This window comes from Oculina patagonica, unplaced genomic scaffold, assembly GCF_052425735.1.
Source record: "Oculina patagonica isolate OP01 unplaced genomic scaffold, crgOcupat unplaced28, whole genome shotgun sequence".
NCBI lineage: Eukaryota > Metazoa > Cnidaria > Anthozoa > Scleractinia > Oculinidae > Oculina > Oculina patagonica.
Genome location: NW_027558123.1, coordinates 19,747 through 42,500, shown reverse-complemented (window position 1 = coordinate 42,500; position 22,754 = coordinate 19,747). Strand labels below are relative to the sequence as shown.

The window sequence follows — 22,754 nt, the reverse complement described above, 5'->3', positions numbered from 1 at the left end:
AAGAAATGGCAAACCTCCAACGACTTAGTGAGGCCCTAATCTACTGACGTGGGAGGCGCGGTGGCCTAATGGTTAGTGCAGAGGACTCCTGATCGAGTGATCCAGGTTTAAGCCCTGGCTGGGGCACTGTGTTGTGTTCTTGGGAAAGACGCTTTACTCTCAGTGCCTCTTCACACAGGTGTACAAATGGGTACCGGTAGATTTAATGGCAGCTGGGGTAACCCAGCAAAGGACTAGCATCCCATCCAGGGTGAAGTAAAAGTACTCCTGGTCACTTCAGACAACAAAAACCAGGATAAGCTCTGGCCTGATAGGCCACTAGGCTTGTATGCAGACTTGCATTCAAAATAATTTCAATTTCAATCAGTTGGTGGGTGCTAATATAATATTATTTTAGAAATACAATGTACCTTTGTTGAGCAGAGTAGCTCTGAGCCTTCCCAACAGCAATCATCATCTTTCCAGCTTTGGATTTGTCCTGGGAACCTTGTTCACGAAGAAAGCGTCCCATCTCATTCTCATCTTGAGACAAAGCTGTAAAAGAAAGGAAGAAAAATAAATACAACAACAGTTATTATTGTTAAATTGTTCTGCAGAACACGCCTTTTATTGTGACATTTTTTATAATCAAGTATATTGAAGAAATGTTGACCATGCAAAAAGCATAAAGCATGAATGATATGACCCAACAGTATTCTGGGTAGATACAGGGTGTAAGCTTGTAAGCTTAATAATATTTCTTTTATAAATAATCAAGATATTTTTGTTGTTGAGGGTCTTATCAGCATCATTTTTGCAAGCTGTCTTATTATCAGGTTTATTCTGTTACAGATGAAAATTATTTTGTCAGATTTCCCAGTAAACATTTGGGTCACATCGTTCATGGTTTATGCTTTTCATGGGTCAACCATTCTTTAATCAGTAAATACAAATTGTAAATCTTTCAACCTATCACAAATCTATTGTGAGCTCCTTTGAAATGTTCAAAACTTCATGTAAAGGTTTCTTTAACATTTTGAGCTGGAGGGAAAGATGTTAATGCAGCAGGATGTGATAGTCACTTACAAGTACATTGTACATTTAAATATGATCTGTTTTAGAAAAAAAATTAAGATGCTGAAAGCAGATCTATTGGCAGAATTTGTGTTTGGGTGGTTACTTTGCACAACGCCCAGCTTTCAATACCACCCCCACAAAAAGAAAAGTTATTTGAGCTCTTAACTTTAGCGTGTGATCAACATCTTATTTTGTCTTACAATAAATTATAACAACACATTCAAAATCCCATGCAGAAATGTGATAAGAATAAACGAAATCACTCTTACCAAATATCCTATTTTGATAGACTTCTACTGCCTTCAGAATATCTATACATGTCTTCTGTATATGTCTAAAAGCCTGTTAAATGAAAAACATAAAAAACGTACATAATCATGACAAACTTTAAATTTTAAGGACAGTAATTATTAAAAAAGTACAGTGTACATGTACATTGTACTATGAAGAATGTGTCAAAAGTGGCACAAAGATTTAGTCAGGTAATCAAGTTTTTTCAGAAGTACAGTTCTGATTAAGAAATGTCCATCTTTTTGGAGGGTGTAAATGGGGTACATCTCTAGTCAGTAAACTGTCAGTAAATTAGTCAGTAAACAGCTAAAACAAATTAGTCAGTTAATTTGGGTGATCTTTTTACATCTTTTAACAGCTACAGATGGTATCTTTTTGCAAAGTAAGCATCAATTTTAAGTTTTTAAAATGAAATTTGTTGAGAAAAGCCTGGAGCTTGTTAGGAAATTCAGGACTTTGCAGTGCATCTCAACAAGAGCTAGCCAAGGCCACAGTGATTATAGTATTTAAGGCTATGAACGGTTCGGCACCCGAATACCTTAGGAATTTGTTTTGCATCAGAGACAATGTCAAAAACTTGCGAGGGATGAATAAAATGGTCATCCCAAAAGTCGACACCACTACATTTGGACTAAAATCTGCAAGGTACACTGCTGTTAAGGCGTGGAACTCGATTCCTGACACAATGCGGACGTTGACGTCAATTAAGGCATTTAAGAAGGCAGTACGCCAGCTGACCTTCAATACATCGCAAGTCGGATAGTGTATTTTATATATATATATATATATATTTGAAGACAGTCTGATCAACCTTGGATTTGACTTGGCATATTTATTACTATTGTATTATTTCAAACCAAATAACCGTTGTAATTTTATACCTTTCCACTCATACCGCGTCTCTTTCTCTATATATATCAGCGTTATGTAGAAATTTTGCAGTTGGCTAATTTATCTGATGAGTGCTGCACACGTTGCAGTACGAAACTATATAGTAATAAATATGCCAAGTCAAATCCAAGGTTGATCAGACTGTCTTCAAATATTTTGCTCTAGTTTATCTATCGAGCACTCTGGCAACAGTTCTGCAAATCAACTAAGATTATATATATATATATATATATATATATATATATATATATATAATTGTAAACAGTTTCTTAATTTTTTGTGTTTCTGTTTATTGCCATTTTTTTTTCTCGGCACATTAGCATACTTTTGCTAGGGGCCTAATCAGCCCCATCAAACCGAGGTTAAATAAATGTTATTATTAGTGAATTAAAATTTACATTTATAGCTCAAAAACATACTTATTTGTCCTAGAAAGTCTCCAAAATATGGCCATTAAGATCTGCTAAGTAGCACAAACACTAAAAAGTTGACTTCCTTTTATACATTAGTCAGTTCAAATTTTGCCATTTATACGGTTATTATAGTAGGAAATCGTTGTTATATTCTAAACAGTTAACCCCATTTACAGTATGGTACAATGTCTTTATGGTACCTCAAGGCGTGCATCAACTTCAGAGTCTCCTGCCACAACATAACAGTCTTGTTCCTTTCCCAACTTTTGAATCACTGTTTGTTTTGTATGCCAGTATTTCTGCTCCACTTTTCCTTTGATTCCCCCAGTTGGAGGTCGATAGGGATTGTAGCCATAGTTATAACCGTAATTCCCTTCATAGCCCTCGTCATCATCCTGGTAGGGTTGGTAAGATCTGTGACGTTCATCACTAATGGAAGAAAAAATAATTGTTATCTTGGATGAGAGGTGGGGTGACCTAACAGGGCTCAAAATTGTGACCGATACGGCTGCCAATGTGACTAACATTTCATCCTTGGCGGCTAAAAATTCTGGTTAAGTCCCCATTGTGGCGACTACATTTCTCTAGGGATTTTCTGTCCTGACGATGAATAGTGGTCTTTTTCTCTAATGTGCTTGACTCTGGAATGAGCTGTCTGGTTTTGAGCCCTAGCTAGGCACCGCATTGTGTTCTTGGGCATGGCACTTTTCTTCTTATTGTGCTGCTTTCTCCACCCATGTGTATAAATGGGTACTGACAAATTTAATGTTAGGGACAACCCTGTGATGGACTAGCATCCCAAGTTAGAAAAGTTATATCTTTTTTCGGAGCTACAACTTTATATGAGCACAAGGGTTTACATGATATTCAGGATGGCCCATTTCCAAAGGAATTTTGAGTTTATTTATTTATTTTCTTGGGGGGATCACTTTTTGAATTTTACAGTATTCACCTTTCATCAGGGTCTTGCGACACTTGCTGATAAGAACTGTTCATTATAAAGGAGAATGGCCTTCACTCAGTTCCCACCTCGATACAAACTGGCAAAACTTGATTCCTATAAACCTTGAAAAAACAAAACAAAATCCATTGATTATACTGTCTGTACACACATGTAGTGACTTGCAATGAAATTATGTGGGGACATGCTAAATAGTTTTTCTTTTTTCTGCAGTACATTGTTCAATAACACAATTTATACAATAATCTAGAATTTGAAAGGTCTTCAGGCAGATATACATGTACTACATTGTATTTTTCACCTACATTACATGTATCTATTTAAGCTAGCCATTGTGCTTTACACTACTTGCTTGATGTTGCTTGAGATTTTCCTTAACCTCAAACATTTTTATCTTGTATTTGAGAACTACATGTACCATCATTATTTTACCTTAAAATACATGTATCAACCCATTGTCAAGCATCATGTATAGTCAAGAAAGATACAATGTAAACTAAGAAAATAATTGAAAAAAGTACTGTGGAAACTAGAATTTTCTCTAACCTACAGGGGAAACAAAAACTGATTCAAGAAATTTGGGAGTTCAAGAAATCAGCAAGTAAAACCACAGTGTTTGACCAAGTGAAGAAAATCTACAGACATTACTTTTGGTTCAAGATATCAGTAGGCGTGAGAAATCCAGAGTTTGAAGAATCGGTTTTTTACTGAGTGTATAAAACACCGTAAGGCTACATGTAGTTCCTTGATGAATTTAGCAATTCTCATAACAAGCATAAAAAGAAATGTATGAAAGTGATATTTTGAGAAATTTGTGTTGACAGAAACTGTACCTTACTTTAAATTCAATCAGAATATAATTATAAGGTTATAAAATAATAGTTTACTTACTAATGACAGTTAAGGTTTAAGAGCAACCCAATGCAAAGGACAAATTGATCGAATGCCTTTTCAAAACTGGGACAAAGGGCTTTCTCAGATCAGGTTTTTAAAAGAAACTACAATTTTCGTGTGCACTTAATAGCTGACTTAGTCATGTACTCGCTGAAGTAAAATTCAGTAAAAACTTCGTTCGTAGTAAAAACATTATAAAACAGCATTAAAACGTTGACGAATTTAATCAAAAAAAAAAAAAATGATTGCAACAGCCAAAAGACTTCATTAAGCTAATAATTCACCTTGCGATCTGTATCGACCCGGAACGTGGATTTATTCAAAGGACATAAAATATTTAGATACTCGTGTTTCTTTTATTAAAACTTAGTCGCTCGTTTATCGCTTTGTATACAAGTTCTTCAGGCGTTCACAGGATTCAAAACCAAAACATAACGCAAAAATAACCGCCATTTGGACAGTTTTGCCGTTATCCCTTCTCGGACGAATTTTTTCTCGTTTCGCGACAAAATTTTTCACACAGAAAGATCAAATTGTTGTCCTCTGATCATGATTTGATTTAAAATACCCTGCAACAGTTTTTGTAAAGAAAAATATCAAGATTTCTTCGTACAGAAGCAAAACTACGCCTTTGGAATTCGCAACTACTGAAAATTAAATTGTGATCTAACAGAGGACGAAAATCAACACACAACATAAAATAAACAGGTTAGCACAATGACACGACATCAACATGGCGGAACTAAAAGTAAAGAGACGGGAAATTTTCTCGCTCTATTCAGTTATAGTGTAAATTTTTAAAGCTTTAAATGAATTTACTTTGAGATACATTACCTATCTTGTGATCTGTCGCGAGAGGAAACCTCCACGAACTTTTTCCATCAATAAAACTTTAGGCAACCTTCTTTCAGTCACTTCACAAATACGAAACAAATATGGCCGCCAAATGCGCACGCATCCTGAAAATGCACTTGTTCTCCTCGTAATGCATGATGGGAATTCTCCTCTCTTCTCTTCTCTTCTCTTCTCGTCTCTTCTCTTCTCTTCTCTTCTCTTCTCTTCTCTTCCCTTCTCTTCTCTTCTCTTCCCTTCTCTTCTCTTCTCTTCTCTTCTCTTCTCTTCTCTTCTCTTCTCTTCTCTTCACTGTTTTTTTTTCTCTTTTCTTTACTAGCTTTTACTGATTCTTAGGTATCAGAGAAAATAAGAATTTTATAAAATTTATGGGCACGGGCCTGCTTTGTCCCCCAGGAGCCCTTTGCATTTTGACAGTGCAAGGCTGGGACACTTGGCACGAGGCAGCACACGGATGTCCTAAACATGTGTGCAATAACGTACAAGCAGGCTCGCGTTTAGGTCCACGTCAAACATCTTCTCTGGAAGTTAAGGAATTGCAAATTACTCTATGCACTAAATGAGTAGACTGTTAACATGTGTTAACGGCATCTCTGATTCAACGCAAAAGAACGCGGGCGAAAGAAAAAGCTAGAAAACAGCGAGCGAAGCAAGCGCGAGTGTTAAGCACGAGCTCGAGGAGCGAAGGGGCAGCGAGCGAGCTCTGGCGTCTAGTTCTGTCGTTGTTCTTTTTCCGCGTTGAACAGTCTAGTAGATGAGTGGGAAGTCATATTGTAACTGGTGACGTCAAGTGACCACACATGCAGAATGTAAACAAGCATAACTTAACGTTGCCGCACTTGCGAAATACAATTAAAAACTAAGTCTACCATGTCTACTACAATTTTTTAATAGATTCAAGTTATGAACAAGTCTTTAAATATAAGGTTTTTGTCCCCGTACTCAATTATTGAACTGCCGATGTGCAATTGCAAATGAAAACATAACTTGATCTCGGATACCGTAAAATTCCGGTTATAAGCCCCCCCCCGCCCCCCGCTTAAAAGCCCCCCCTGGTTAGAGGCCCATCTACCTGGAAACAAAAAAATACATCCAGTTATAAGCCCCCCGGATATAAGCCCCCCTCTGCTGGATGACAGTACTGAATAGGGCTAAATGTTGCTTTGCCCTCCCGGATATAAGCACCTCCGTTTATAAGCCCACCCAAAACCACTTACGAAGTTGTATAAGCCCAGGGCTTATAACCGGAATTTTACGGTATACATGTCATTGATTTTATAAGGCTAAAAAAAGTTAACAGTTAAGGCTAGCGGCAGTTTAGAAGAGCATAACTTGCATTTGACTCCGCCTGATCGATGTGCTGGCTAAAATACAGTCGGGAACACAGCAGTCCCGCACAGCGGTTTGTGCATGTGGACATCTTTCGCACACTTGATAACACTCAGAGGCGGTGGAGCGTTTTGGAACGTGGGGAGGGGGGGTGGTTTCGGGCTAAGACTATCCCAAAAGTACTCGGCAGGTTTTCATATTTGGAGCAACTTTTTTCCGTTCTAGTAACTTGTTGATTTCTGAGCAGTTTCTAGACAGAAGATTTTCGAAGATTCTCCGATTGTGGTCGCAAAGCCATACAAACGTTTCCGGTCATTTTTTCGAACTTTTCCGAAGATAAACGAAGTTTCCCGAAAACGTCCAAGGAAGTTTCGAAGATGTTTGAACTCACTCACGAGACGGAATATCTTGACAAACCAATTTTACGCTGCGCTCGCGATATTTTCGGCATCAAAACGTGAACTATGCACTGATCTTCGTTTAGGATTTTTGACTTAATCTTCAATTGCCATTTATTTATTTGAGTCATTCTGCATATATTAAATTCCGCATAATGATGCAGTTCAGTGAGTCATGCCCCATACAATTCCGCAAACTCATTAATTCCGCCTAATTCGACCGCCTCACCGCCGAAACTGACTGGACTCTGACAGCGCGTTCACATCGCGATCGAGCACTTAAAATGTCATGTAGTGGGTACAAGAGCGAGTACAGCCACCAAAGCAGCAAGATACAACAAGACGAGAAGTTAAAGACGGTAAAGAAAAGCTCAGCATGACTTCAGCGTAAAGCAGTACCGTGAAAGTTTATTATTATGATTATTTTGTCAGATTATTATTTACGAAATCGAAGACGGTTTTCCACGTTCTATCTACCAAATAGAAGATAGTTTCCACCGTTATAATTCCATCGCGCGTACACAACGGCTATTTTAAAAATAGTTGTAATAATACTAATGTTCGCTAGAATCCTATTCCGTGCATTTACAGCGGCTATATTCTAATTGCGTAACAATTAGGCTACGAGCCCGAATTCACGCAATGAAACTAATGAGTGAGCGAGTAGTCAACGAGGCGTAGCCAAGTTGACTATGGCTCATAGAAAATGAGGGCGAGTCGTATAATTGTTTTAGTAGGAAGTCTAAAGACCACGGCTAAGTTTCTACTAGTTTGTCTGAAATTGCAACAACTAAGGAGTCTTAGATTTCACGCTGCTAAACCATTTCTTCGGGGAATTTATAAGAACGAACCATGCTCGTCGGCTAGTTTTGTCAGCCAGCTCGTCAGCTTCGGCAGTGAGGGTCGAATGATATAATTAGGCGGAATTAATGAGATTTCGAAATGGTATGGGGCATAACTTTCCTAACGCTTAAAGGCATCATTATGCGGTTAATGTAATATATTGTAATGTGTTATAGGAGTTTCTACTAATTGTAAATATTTGAATGTAACTCAGTGCTGAGGCTGAGGAAAAAGATGGCCGTCAGATATTTGTGTGATGCGAGGCTTGTTTTCGCCAACGCTTTCACTAATAGCTTTGAATTTTATGGAAGAAAGCTGATGAACTTCAAGGACCAGGTTTAGGCTACAGAACAAGGTCTAATGAGGGGGAAAACGAATGATTCATGCCCAAAATACAAACTTGCTGATTTCCTTTACCGATATGCAAAATGCCAATGAATATCCAGGCCACCAATAGGGCTTTCCACAAGTTGCTTGGCAACTTTTTGGCAACTTTTCATTTTTCGAGCAACTTTTTCCCCTTTAAGCAACTTTTTCCTTTCGAGCATCTTGTTGCATTTTGAGCAATTTCTTGACCGATGATCTCCGAAGACTGTCCGAGTGTTGTTTGAAGCCCATACGAACGTTTCCTAAGATTAACGAAGTTTGCCGAAGATTTTCGAGGAACATCCGAAGACATTTCGACTTTCGACTCATTCCGCATTAAACATTACAAAATTAATCAGCAAACATGACGTCATCGATATCTTTACGATTTTTTTTTCAGTGAAAGAAATCCTTGTAATTCAACAAATTTTTGCCTTAAAATGTTATTTAGAAAGTGAAATTCCATGAAACTGCTTAAAATTAGCAGCGTTTTGCATTTTTATAGGCAACTTTTTTTTGGAGCAACTTTCGAGCATTTTTTTCAGAAATTTCGAGCAACTTTTTGAAACATTTCGAGCAACTTGTGGAAAGCCCTAACCACCATTCGGTCTTATCACAAATTGAGTAATAGTTTAACGAAACAAAAGGGGGGAAATGATGTCATCGACATCTTTACTAGTGAGGATATCAAAAATATTCCACTACCGGCCCAGATCATATCATCATCATCACCATCATCATCATCATCATCATCATCATCATCATCATCATCATCACTGAACTTTATGTAAGCTCGAATTTCAGAGTAGCTTGACAAGCTAATATTTCCGAGAATAAAATATTTCATAACGAAAAATTAAAAATAGAAATTGCTATTTACATATTTATAATTGACTTATATTAACTAATTATAAAATTGTCATTTACATATTTCATGAATTGGCTTTGCTGATGTGCTTTTAATTTTGAAGTCTGAGAAGCTTTTAATTTTGAAGTACATAACCTTATAAAATTGGGTAGAGAATTCCATTCCAGATATAGTTCGCATGAATTTTACGAGCGGTCTTTTTTTCCAGTAAAACACTTGCTTCTATATTATAAACATGATCTTTATTCTTTAAATGTTTTTAACTTGTAAATACAGTCGAAGCTCTCTTAACGGACACTCTCGTAAGCGGACAGCTCTACTTACGGCCGCCTTGTTTGGAACCCCGTTTTAACTTCCATACAAACTCTGTATTTTTACATTCTTGTAAGCGGACATTCCCGTAAGCGGCCGCGGACACTTTCAGAGATTACGACTAAGACTTTTTCTGTGTTTTTAAGCTCCCGTAAGCGGACACCCCAAAGAAAATTCTGTTAACAACCTCTGTATCTTGTTTTTATCAATCAACTTCAAATCGCCGTTCGTCACAATGATTTTACAGTAATTACAGAACCATTTTTCAGTGCTTGTTTTGTCGTCATCCATGTCCGTCCGGTTATTGTTAGCTGGGCAAGCTCCCGTAAGCGGCCATCTTTCCCCTACACCTCAAGTGGCCGCTTACGAGAACCATTCTCGTAAGCGGCCAGCTCCAGTTACGGACACACTTTTTGCTTCCCGAGGGTTTCCGCTTACGAGAGCTTCGACTGTAGTGTGAATTCAACTTGACTCATCTTGGCGTATTTCATGCCCACAGACAGATACACCAGTTCAGGAGCAGGGTACTTCACTTCTAAATTCACAATTTCCGAGGAAAGCATAAAATATATCTCTCCATTAGCCATCGAGTCGATCAGGTCTATTCCTGTCAAGGCCGGTAATACATTTACCATCGCCGAGTATGGCTGTGCAGATGGAGGCACTTCGATGCCACTGATGTACGCATGCGTGAAGGAACTGAGGAAATTGTATGGAAACAACTTAGAAATTCACATTAATTATGAAGATAAACCAGAAAGTGACTTCAACTCGCTCTTTTATTTTCTCCAAGGTAAGAAAAAATTATGAAATCAAATTATAAGACGGGTAAGGCAAAACAGGTTTTAACCAAAGATGGGAAAAGCCAGATAGGTCATCGCCGCCAGCTCTTAACTGCAGTTTATATATGTAGCATAAAGCGACTAAGGGTACCGTTTTTTCTCGATTAAACGCCGGACCCCGATTAGACGTCGACCTCGTATAAACGCCGGGTCAGCGAACTGCTAATTTTTAAATAAACGCTGGGGGCGTTTGATCGATGCTACCCTGCCTAAATAAAGATTGACTTAACTTGCGTTTGTTCGAGATCCCGTTTATTTGCGTCTTGTACTGCAATTGTATTTTGAGGGCCATATGATTAGCACTTATGTTATGGCTCCTAAAACAATAAAAAGATACGATTGCAACAAACAAGTGCCGTTCTGTAAGTTTTGGTAAATAATCATCCTCAAACACCCGAAGACCCAGGGACAGTTTGCCGGTGCGGGACGAAGAAAAAATCGTCCCACTTTGTGGGTCTCGGAGGATTGGTAATAATAAATCAACCTGAAAATTAACGCCGGTTTCAAATAAACGCCGGGTCCACCAGGCCGAGTTTGAAATAAACGCCGGGGGCGTTAAATTGAGAAAATACGGTACCCTTCAATGGGACCGTTATGATTTACCGGCAATGTAAGCTGAGCTGAGTAGAGTGTGTGGTCTGAGAACACATCATACCAATATCGCGGCCTGGAATCCAAGAAACTAACGAAGGGGTCAATAACCATCGGCGGAACGAGTCTGGGGCGACCATGTGCGAGTAAAGACGTGCATGTTTCTACTCCCGTACAATTTTTGGTCGAAACTTCAAATTTCTCAATTTTATGGCCCTAAGCTGTAAGCGAAAAACAAAAAGGGGCAGCTTTAGCTCGGATAGTGAGACTCATTCTCCAGAAGGAAAGAAAATTTGTAGCAGCCCTCGTACAGACGCCGACACTGTAAACATTGTATTCGACAACGAAGACCAAGACCAAGAAGCTCCGAAGCTCATTATGGAGGAGAAGATTGTTTGTCAACTTGAATCGATCTGTGTTAAGCTTGCGGGTGTGGAAGAAAGATTGCAGAACATGGAGCGAATATTTGAGCGGTTCGCTGCCCTGGAGAACTCAGTAAACAGCATCCAAATTGAACTGAACACGCTTAACGACAAGTCAAAATCAGTCAAGGACAAGGCGGTAGAAATTGAAAAGGCAATGGAGTTTGCAAACACAGAAATCGAAGAGCTTAAGAAGAAAGACAAAGAGAATGAAGATAAAATCAAAGAACTCGAAGATAAATTGCTGTACCAAGAAGTGTACAATAGAAGAGAGAACCTGCGCTTCTTCGGAATTCCGGAAGCTGCCAGCGGTGCTGAGGATACAGCTAAAGTAGTACACCATTTTTTCAAAGAAGAGCTGGAGCTTGAAGACGGTGAGAACATTGAATTTCAAAGAGCTCATCGAATTGGTAAGAAGAAAACAGGGGAAGCAAGACCAGTTATTGTCCGTTTCCTGAGGTTCCCAGACCGGGAACTTGTATTCAGAAGAGTGCGAGAGATGGAAGACGAAATCAACGTTAAAGTATACTCGGATTACCCCAAAGAGATCAGTGAAAGGAGGAAAAAGCAGTGGCCGAAGCTGAAGAAGGCAAGGGAAGAAGGGAAGATTGCTTTTTTCTTAAAACCCGAGCCTGATAAACTATTTATTGATGGACAATTTGTTCCTATGTAGATAGAACTTTACATACTGTTTTGAGATCAGATTGATTTGTCATGATATTTAAACAATCGACTTGTATATTCTTTTCAAACACGTTGTTGTTACGGGAGGGCATGCATAGGCTAATGAGGTAATTGTTTCCAAACTCCAAGACGGCTATGGGTAACAATTACTTTGCCGTCATTTATTCTTTTTGTGTTAGATATTTTTATGTGTTGTTTTTATGTATTGTTCCCTTAGTTTATTCTTTCTTTTTTGTTTATCTGCATGTGGGTGTGTACAGAATCCTCTCGAGGCCTTATTTATTATCGTATTTTACTTTATGTGCGGCAGCGGTGCAGCATATTAGCATACACAACTAGCTTTCAAATGACCCATTCGAAAAGGAATATATAGATTTTAAACTACTCTCTCTAAATGTTCGGGGGATTCGTTCGTCCACCAAGAGGAAAGCACTCTTCACTTGGCTTAGTGAGCGAAAGTACGACATAATCTTCCTTCAAGAAACTTACAGTACTGCCGAGATTGAAGATATTTGGAAGACACAATGGCGAGGTAAGCTTCATTTTGCACATGGCTCTAATCGTAGTTGCGGGGTGATGATTTTAGTGAGAAGTGACCTAGATCTTGATCTTAAATCCGTCAAGTGTGATGATGAAGGCCGCTGGATTATAATGGAAGCTGAGGTACAAGGCTCTTTGTTCTTGTTCGTTAATATTTATGCTCCTAATAAGATCCAAGAACAATGCAGTTTTTTTGATAATTTAAACAAGGATATTGAAGATTGTGTTGTTAATACTGAAGAACATAGTATAATTCTCGGGGGAGATCTCAATGTCACATTCGAACCTGATCTTGACTGTTCTGGCGGCAAACCTTTTAAAAAAGAATCCGTCAAACATATACAAGATTTGTGCCTAGATTTTGATTTAGTAGACATTTGGCGAATAAGAAATCCGCAATCTAAACGCTTTACGTGGAGGCAAAGAAATCCTTTTATTCAAAGAAGACTAGATTACTGGCTAATTAGCGATGCTTGCCAAGACGACATTGAGAGATGTGATATTATTCCTTCAATTAATTCGGATCATTCGGCAATCTATCTTCATTTTAATAGCATAGATAAACCGAAACACGGACCGTCTTTCTGGAAGTTTAACGCCAGTCTTACGGAGGATGATGATTTCATTAAGCTGATAAATGATAGCGTGCCCGTGTGGTTAAACGAATTTAATGAAGTTACAGATAAAAGATTGTTATGGGACCTCATTAAATACAGAATCAGACAAGTTTCAATAAAATATAGCAAAGAAAAAGCTCGTGAAAAAAGAAAAAAGATTTCTGATATTGAGACTTCTCTAAAACTAAGCGAAGAGAAGTGCAATGAATCGCCAACTGTTGAAAACCAAGAGGAACTTGAAATTTTGAAAACGGAATATAATTCTATTTACGAACGAATAGCAAAAGGTGCTATAATCCGATCAAAAGCTAATTGGTACGAGAGAGGTGAAAGAAACAATAAATACTTTTTAAATCTTGAATCGCATAAGAAAGCTAAAAGCTCCGTTCGCAAAGTCTTTAACAAAGAAGGAGTCCTAATTACAGATCCTAAAAAAATTTTGCAGGAAATTCAAAACTTTTATTCTAACCTCTGCAAACGTGACTCTCTCAGCCCATCTGAAGATATGCTAAACCCATTTTTAAATAATCCGGAAATACCAAAACTCTCCAATAATGATGTTCGTATATGCGAGGGAAAGCTTACGGTCGATGAGTGTTATAAGAGTCTTCAACTATTCGAAAGTAACAAATCACCGGGGAATGATGGTTTAACGGTCGAATTTTACAGAGCTTTCTGGCACACATTAGGCAATCTGATGGTAGACAGCCTAAACTATTCGTATGACTATGGCGAGTTATCAAATTCTCAGAAGCAAGCCATTATAACCTTAATTGAGAAAAAAGATAAAGACAGACGGGACCTAGCGAACTGGAGACCAATCTCTCTTATCAATGTAGATGTAAAAATTGGTTCAAAAGCTATCGCCAAGAGGTTAGAGAACGTGTTACCAAATATTATACACCACAATCAATCCGCATATGTCAAGGGTAGGACCATTTCTGATGCGGTTAGGACGATCGAAGATGTTATGGAATTCTCCAAGAGGTACAATATTGAAGGGAGAATGATTTGTATAGATTTCAAAAAGGCCTTTGACACCGTAAGCAGGGACTTTTTATTTCGCACCTTGTCCGCTTTTGGCTTTGGACCATCATTCACACAATGGATCAATACATTTTACAACAACATCTCAAGTTGCGTTTTGAATAACGGCTTTTCTACTTCATCATTTGCTGTTGAAAGAGGAGTAAGACAAGGTGACCCTTTATCAGCTCACTTGTTTATCATTGTGTTAGAAATCTTATGTATTAGTATACGTAACAGTAAAGATATCCGTGGTATTAAAGTAGATAACGAAGAAATCAAATTGAGCCTTTTTGCAGATGATTTGACTGCTTTCCTGAAAAACAATCTCTCTGTAAAGAACTTTCTAAAACTCATAGACGAATATGGAAATTGTTCTGGCCTGAAGATTAACCATGATAAGTCGGAGATATTACTTTTAGGTAATCATGGCTATACTGTACAGGAAGATAAATCCGTTCCAGGTAATTTAAAAGTTAAAAAATCGGCAAAAATCCTAGGAATACACTTCTCCTACGCCTCACAACTCAAACAAAAGTTAAATGTCGATGAGCTGATGAATTCTATTAAACAAAAACTGCGAATCTGGAGATGGAGGGATCTAACTATCATTGGAAGAATCCAAATTGTTAAAACTTTTATCATCCCTATATTTTTATATCGAGCCAGCCTGATCTCAATAGATAAGGAATTTGTTAAAGAGATAAACAAAATCATTTGGGATTTTGTTGTCTCGCAAAAAAAAAAAAAAACAAAATATTTTTGACTTTATTTGGAAGGGTAGGGACAAGGTCAAGCGTCTGGCCCTTATTAGTGAGATCGAAGATGGAGGACTGAAAGCACCACATTTGGATTCTATAATTGAAACGCAAAGGGTCCTTTTCTGCAAAAAATTAGCAAGTGATCAACCACAGAGTTGGAAAACAATTCTCCTGCATTATCTGAGACCCGTAGGAGGCAAATTTGTTCTATGCTGCAATTATGATTTGAAGAAATTGCCAATAAAGCTGCCAACATTTTACGAGGAATGCTTCAAAAGTTTTGCAAAATGCTCGGCAACAAATTACGAAAGCGTGCAGGAAATAAAAGATCTTTCAGAAACCATTTTATGGAACAATAAATTTATTTGTATTGAAGGCAAGTCTGTGTATTTTAAAGCACTAGCAGAAAAAGGAATTCTTAGAATGAGGGATTTGATTTCCGAAAACAATGAGCTTATCTTAAAAAGCAACTGCAAATTGAGAGAACTGAATATCTCGCCATTAGATGTCTTTAGGCTTGTTACACTAATAGATGCTCTACCAGTAGAATGGCGTGAATCATTAAAAACGTTTGTATATAAAGGTGATGAACCTTTTTACATGCACGATGAGATAAAAGTAATTTTAAATGGACAAAGCGTTTTAATCAAAACAGTGGTTTCCAAATCTGTCTACAAGGAACTTCGGGATAGAATCATCACCCCACCAACTGCTCAACTGAATTTTAATGCGCGATTTATAAATGATGTCTTAGAATGGAAAGAAATCTACGCCTTGCCTTTTCGCGTTGCATTGGATACAAAACTGCGTGAATTTCAGTATAAATTACTTAATAGGTGTCTTGTGACAAATATCCTTTTATACAAAATTAACGTCGTACAATCTCAAGCCTGCTCCCTTTGCGGTGAAATCGACGAGTCCCTAGAGCATTTTTTTGTGTCTTGCCATTACTCAAAGAATTTTTGGGCTGAGGTTATCAAATGGCTTGAAAATCTTGACATAAAGATTAAACAGCTTTCTGACAAAGATATAATGTTTGGCATTCTAAAGTGCGAGGATGAGTTATTTGTTAACCACATTTTATTAGTCGCCAAACAATATTTATATTCTTGTAGACAAAGTAAATCTTTACCTTCAATAAGAGTATTAAACTCAAAGATTACATTGATTTACCAAATAGAGGCAATGATATCAAAATCAAACAATAAGTTGTCAGCTCACAATAAGAAATGGAGCAAATATAAAAATAAATTAGTATGCAATCCTGCACCGTTAGCCGCAAATTAATAATATTATTGTAGAATAACATTTAAAACTGATAAATGAACTGAGGACTCTGTGTCAACTCCGATTAATTTTGTAGTATTTGTATTGTCTGTTATTGTTTAGTAAAGTAGTTTATAGTGTGGTAATTAAAATATTGTATTTTATTTTATTATATATATATATATATATATATATATTTTTTTTTTGTTGTAGTGTTTGTAATAGTGTTGTAACTTAAACATTGTATGTATTTTTTTGGAAACTAATAAAAATAATTAAAATACAAAAAAAAAAAAAAAAAATAACCATCGGCCACCGCGCCTTACATACTTTCAAACGACGAATTAAAACGTTGAAATACAATCTAAGCTTTCTCTTTGCTTTCAGGTTTACTTCCCGGTCCCTCCAGCTACCTCACCGATTTCCCAAATGTTTTTGTCTCTGCGAATGGAACGAACTTCTACGAACAGTGTTTTCCCAGTGGATCTGTTAACTTCGGATTTTCCTGCTTGGCTGCTCATTGGCTGAGCCGAAAGCCCTGCAACTTGACAAAAGCATTGCTGCATTGTTTGTCTGAAGTCCCGGATGAAAGAAAGGAGTTTAGCAGACAAGCCGAGAAGGACTGGGAACGGTTTCTCTTGGTTCGGGCTAGAGAACTTGCCACAGGTTGATCAGGTTTCTATTTAAGCAATAGAGTGTTTCTGTCGAGGAACTATTTAAACAATAGAGTGTTTCTGTCGAGGAACTATTTAAACAAAAGAGTGTTTCTGTCGAGGAACTATTTAAACAATAGAGTGTTTCTGTCGAGGAACTATTTAAACAATAGAGTGTTTCTGTCGAGGAAATATCGGCCGATAGTTGCCCCGCGGAAATTTGACGTTCTTAAAACAAATATTAGCCCGAAAAGTGAGGCTTCGAGGGCTAATATGTTAGTTTAAAAAAAAAATTTCCATGGGGCAACTATCAACCGATAGTTAGAGACAAAAAACACTCTGTCTTCTTTATTGTTTACATTTCTACGTGCCCATTCAAAAACGAGCATTTTAACTTTCTAGGATGAAAGACTTAAAAGACAAAATGTAACAAACGAAACAAAACCAGACCAGAAATCCACTCAATATGGTTACAAAAAATTTTCACGTATGAGTACTATCCATCCGGGTATTTTCCTCGGGCGGGCACTATGACTGATAGTGTCTCTCTGCGGATGTACATTATTGCGTCACGTGATCAGTTTAAACCAATCAGAATCGGAGAATATTGGGTGGCGAACTATAACAGCATTTAGAACATTTGTCTACCCTTATTAATTTTCTGTAGTCAGAATTTCTGCAAAGATGTCCACAGACCCCCCTCCCCCCCCAAAAAAAACGGAAAATCAACCAAATTGTTCGTGAAAGTAACAAACATTTTTCTCGCCGTAACCTGGACGCGGTAAACGTATCCATCAAGCAGAGCATTTATTTTCGCGGGACAGTACAGTAAACTAAAACTGACCAAGGAATTTATTGACCAGACAGGATTAATTTCTTCAGTAAGTGCAAAAACGCTTTCTGACCAGGTCGGTTTTCACTAGCTCTGTTACCGAGGGGTCACTGAGTGAATTCTTCTCCTCCTTTTTTTTTCGATTTCTTTATAAAAGGAGGAAGACTGGCTTTGATTGTTTGTGGGAATGAAAAGGAAAACAGCAACGTCATCAATCACAACAAGAACGAAGTTGCTCCGCCCGTTTCCGTAGCCTACCGTGCATTGTACAAGGTTTGGGAGAGCATGGCAAAAGACGACATCATTACAGAGGTAAAATAAAGCATTTACAATACAAGCTTATTAATCACAACCAGTGTTATTTTTTCCCTTTTTAAAAATTGTCTAAATTAAAATAAAAGCGACTGATGATCATTACGAGGGGGCCGAATAGGTTCGCGGATCGATGGATTAGGCCCTTAACCCTATTCAGACCGGGCTTTTTTGGACCTTCTCGGACCGGGGGGGGCTTCCCCCCCCATGTAACTTCCAGAATATTTAAGCAATCACAATGAAAGTTATAGGATGTATAGTATGTCCGAACATCTTTCTTTTGGTATACGTCACGTGGGATGATGACGTCACATCACGTGACAATTACACCATGATGTCAAAACAGCCGCCATCTTGGATCCGCCATCTTGGCTTTCAAATTTTTTCCAAAATGCCAGAAAACTACCCAAAATTACTGCAAAGAACACAAAATCAATTAAACTGTGCTAAAAACCGTAAAAAGGTAAAAATTAATTGCATTTCAGTTAATTTTCATTAAAAGAAACACGAAAATTAATAATAAATACAAGCGAAAATAACGAACGACGTTTCGGTGACATCCTGGCACCATTTTCAAGTTAAAATTCATATGCGAAAGAAAGTTATTTATACTAAGATAAAGGTGTTATAATGAATAAATTAAGATAAAAATAACTGTTCAATGTTCATGTTCATTAACGAGAACAATGTCTGTTCAAGCCTAAACAAAAACCTTCGCACGAATTGAATCCGACAGAGTGTTAAGGCTCGGTTTCTTCATGCGAATCCACAACATTTCGTGGATCAAGCAATCGAACTTTCCCTGACATTTCTTCAAGATCTTAAAAATGTTGGTCAGGTCGCCAACTTTAGGGACGGACCATTATTTTCTTGGAGGGGGGGATGAAAAATTTTCCTCTGCAAACTTTTTTTTTTAGTTTATGCACCTCTGCAAACATTTTTTTTCGAAATTCTAACTATTTTTTGTTATACATATCGTGTTTGCAAACAATTTATTTTGTCTTTCTAGGCCGTGCAAACAATTTTTTTCAATATTTTTCATCCCCCCCCCCTCCAAAAAAATAATGGTTCGTCCCTTATCAATTAGGTGTTCATTTTGAAGGTGTTTTTCAGTGGCGGAAAATCGGTGTTCCTCAATGCGCTTATAAAGGTGACGTCTGGTGTAACCGACGTATTCTGCATCGCACAGATCACATACATAGTTATAAACAACGCACTTTTGATTTATTACAGGTGGTTTTGACTCCTGTAATTTGAGATCATCGCCAACTTTTCGGCTTCTAAAAACCGGCTGCAGTTTGTGGTCAAGTTTGTTAGTCAAGTCCGAGAGTTGTTTCTTTACTATGTCCGCTTAATACTGGTCCTTGAACGGCAGGACAATGCGGTAGATATTCTAGTTTGAGGCGTCGATCGTGTGTCTTGTGACATCGCTGAATTAACGAAATGGGTGATGGTGGAGTTGACAAGAGAATCTGGGTACTTGAGATTAGAAAACATCAGTTTAAGGCGTTCGCATTCTGTTGTGAATAGTTCCCATGTTGATGACAGGCGGTAAGCACGGTTTAGCATGGTTTTAACTAAAGGTCTTTTGTAGCGGTTGTCGACGTGACTTTGGTGGTGTAAGAGCAGACCAGTGTTTGTTGGTTTACGGTAAACACTTGTTACCAGCTTGCAGCCCTTCTTGCATATCTCAATGCCCACAAATGGCAGCTTACCATTTGACGCGATCTCCATGGTGAAGGATATAGATGGTTGACAGTTGTTCAAAGTCTTCAGAAAGGTTGAGTAGAAAGGCTCAGATAAATAAAGAAAAGCTAGCGATGAGGCCCATTCTATCCACCAAAAGTACTTACAACTTCGCCCTCGCGAGATGGGTTGATACTTTGAGCGGATTCGCGGCTTTCAAAAATACAGCGGATCGCGGATTAGCTGAGAATTTTGGCGCAGATTCCAGACTCTTAATGCCAGGAGCTCTGATCTGGATAGTAAACGAAGTCCGGATCATTTTTGTCGGTTTTCGTCAACATGTTGGCGAACTAAAATTGTCGCAAAAACAAGCAATAAAACGAAACTTCCCTCGAAAGAAAATTGGCATAAAAAACAGCATCGACCGTAAGATGCAGTGACACAATACCACACAAAGTTTTCATATAATATATTGCGTATTTGAACGAAAATAGTGACGGATTTACGGATTTGGCCCAAAAAAATAGCACGGAACGGCTTATTGATGTTCTCCTATGAATAGCCCCTCTCATTTTGCAATTCTTAGTTTACGCACATAATAAATATCTCAATAAAGCAAGCTCATAATTGTTTTTCTACCACAGATTGAATTGAAAGGAATGACCATCCCTGAATACTTCAGAACGCGTGAGGAACTGATAAAGCCATTCCTGTCAGACGAATCACCGGTCCGTAAAGCAGGTCTGACTCTTATCTCCATGGAGACAAAGGAGTTTTCATTACCAGAAAAGAAACTATGGGAAGAAACTGGAGACGCCAAGCTAGTGGCAAGAATGCTGACTCAGCAGACACGCGCGTGGAGCAATTCGTTTTTTTTTACCAAGTAAGATGAGCGGCGAATTAAAGGGACTGTGTCACGGCTGAGTAAAGTTTATATTTTTAAGTTTTGCCAAATACTTGCTATGAAACTACACGTTTGCAAAGAAATTAGTCCACTGGATCCAAATGACAAAACTGTAGATTAATTGCAACCAAATGTGACTCCCGGGCGTTAGAATTTAAATCTACAAGCAAACGAGACTAACTTTGAAAACTGTTCAGCCCAACAATACTTCAAAACCCATATTGCAATCCGTTTCGATCTTCGTCAGTTTTGGCCATCCGTTCCTTCTTTTGTATTTGTTGTGTTATTGAAATGTCCTTTCATTGTTCTAACAGGTTATTTTTATAATTTTACTGAAATTTGTTGGCCATTTCCGATGCCTAAATTGTCTAAAATCCGTGACACAGTCCCTTTAAATATATAGAGTATATTACACGGTGGCAAGAGGATATAAATTTTATGTTTAAGTGGCAAAAACAAGATATTGTTTTTGCCACGAGAACATAAAATTCATATCTTTGAGCCAATGTGTAATGTTCTTTTTATTATATAGACAAAAAAAACAGAAGTGTCGAAAGCACAAACCTTTAATATGTAAACTCTAGATTTTGCACTTCGGCGGCTGGAATTTCGAGGAATTTCTCAAATATCTCTCCTTTGGTTTACTTTGCAAGAAACTCCTTGAATTGTTTTGAGTCATGTGAAGTTTCCTTCTTCATATCTGCATTTTCCTGCTTCTTAGTGAACGATTTAAAGTCGGCTTCAGTGAACTTAAAGGGACACTGTCACCAGTTTCACTTCAAAAACTCAAGAGCCTAAAGACATATGGAAACTACAAATAGTGGTCCAATTTTGTTAAAAATCACCATGCAAGTGTACTGAAGCAATAAACAAGTGATATTATTGTGATGCCATCAGGAACTTTAGATCTCAACTTGAAAAAATCAGGCTGATTTTTTTCAAGTTTTGTCATTGTGGACTGGAAAAACACCTAAAAATGATTATGACTCCCATCTTCCTTCAACAACAATTTACTTTATATCTCCATCTAGATGTACTAGGTGCATTTCATGTACGAGAAGACCTATTTGCCAATTTTAGTACAGTCCGACCTCTATTAAGCGGCCACCTGCTAAGCGGCCACCCTCCATTAAGCGGCCACTTTCCAAAGTCCCGATTTATTTGTCAGTATTTGATACCTCTATTCAACGGCCACCTCTATTAAGCGGCCGCGGCCACCTTTTTGCTGTCGCAAGTGTAGAATTTATATGGGTTTTTACCTCCATTAAGCGGCCAGCAAATTATCTTTTTCAAGCGAAATGGTGAAATATCTTGAGCTAAATTTTTCACGTACTAACTGTTGATGCAAAAAGGCCTAAGAAACTTGTCAACGATGTTTTGCATATTTTTTTGTACATTGTCAACCCAAAGAAATAATGTGCATTTCAACTACGTGCCCTCTGTGTTAGAGCTAGAACCGTGGATGGGCTGGAAATGCACTTGATGTTTTGTTACAATGAATTTTGGATTTATCTTCATATATGTTCACTTTTTAAAAGCATTTTGCTATATATAGAGTCAATAAAATCATGTTTACTGCCATTCCTATCCAATTTATATCGTACCTCTATTAAGCGGCCAACCTCTATAAAGCGGTCACTTTTCAAAGTCCCGAGGGTGGCCGCTTAATAGAGGTCGGACTGTACTTTCCACCGAAAAGCATTAAAATCCCCGTGACAGTGTCCCTTTAACTTCTTTATCACTCGCCATCTTTCAACCGGCGTTTGGCAAAGTTTGGCAATCGTGCAATAGCGCGAAATGACGTATTTTTTGGAAAATACGCCACTATATTCAAGTTGTCGCGGATGTAATTTCATTTGAATTTTATCAGTGGTCTATTTTCCAGTAAAACACTCGCGTCTATATAATAAAACGTTGCCCTACATATCCAGTTTTTCTGTAACAGCTTTTTTTTCTCTAACAGCACTCGATGACCAGCGTTATACTTCAGAGAAGAAAAACGATATTCTGAACGAATATTTCTACCGTTTGGAGGCAGAGCTGTCGCGTTCTCCAGAGTATTACATGCCGAACACGCTTTGGAATGCATTCATTATTATCGAAAAATCAAAATCTTTAAAAGACAGAGAACGACCTTGTACAAT

General features: G+C 37.9%; 2 protein-coding genes across 3 annotated transcripts in view; one reads left to right on the top strand and one right to left on the bottom strand.

Moving 5' to 3' along the window:
• LOC144640368 (islet cell autoantigen 1-like) overlaps positions 1-5,451 on the bottom strand; it is an 11,232-nt gene extending 5,781 nt beyond the window's left edge. The window contains exons 1-5 of the mRNA XM_078499537.1: positions 5,341-5,451; positions 3,604-3,716; positions 2,852-3,080; positions 1,326-1,398; positions 411-534 (exon numbers count right to left, since the gene is read on the bottom strand). Of these exons, the coding sequence (XP_078355663.1) occupies positions 411-534; positions 1,326-1,398; positions 2,852-3,080; positions 3,604-3,647 (470 nt within the window). The 5' untranslated portion in view covers positions 3,648-3,716; positions 5,341-5,451. The remainder of the gene's footprint in view (positions 1-410; positions 535-1,325; positions 1,399-2,851; positions 3,081-3,603; positions 3,717-5,340) is intronic.
• A 4,554-nt stretch (positions 5,452-10,005) lies between these two features.
• Positions 10,006-22,754, top strand: LOC144640369 (uncharacterized). Of its 2 annotated transcripts, none has more exons than XM_078499539.1 (5): positions 10,006-10,267; positions 16,611-16,889; positions 17,866-18,020; positions 20,351-20,589; positions 20,651-21,358. In XM_078499539.1, the coding sequence occupies exons 1-5, from the start codon at positions 10,144-10,146 to the stop codon at positions 20,670-20,672; spliced, it is 819 nt and encodes a 272-aa protein (XP_078355665.1). In that variant the 5' UTR covers positions 10,006-10,143; the 3' UTR covers positions 20,673-21,358. The 2 variants fall into 2 exon arrangements, with proteins under 2 accessions (XP_078355665.1, XP_078355664.1); XM_078499538.1 differs by lacking the exon at positions 20,651-21,358 and adding an exon at positions 22,574-22,754 and having other exon boundaries at positions 10,027-10,267.

Excerpts from the sequence above, each read along its gene's own strand:
- LOC144640369 (XM_078499539.1), top strand. The coding sequence starts at position 10,144 with ATGCCACTGATGTACGCATGCGTGAAGGAACTGAGGAAATTGTATGGA. Across the intron at positions 10,268-16,610 it reads GCTCTTTTATTTTCTCCAAG|GTTTACTTCCCGGTCCCTCC; the intron begins GTAAGAAAAAAT and ends CTTTGCTTTCAG. Across the intron at positions 18,021-20,350 it reads AAGACGACATCATTACAGAG|ATTGAATTGAAAGGAATGAC; the intron begins GTAAAATAAAGC and ends TTTCTACCACAG.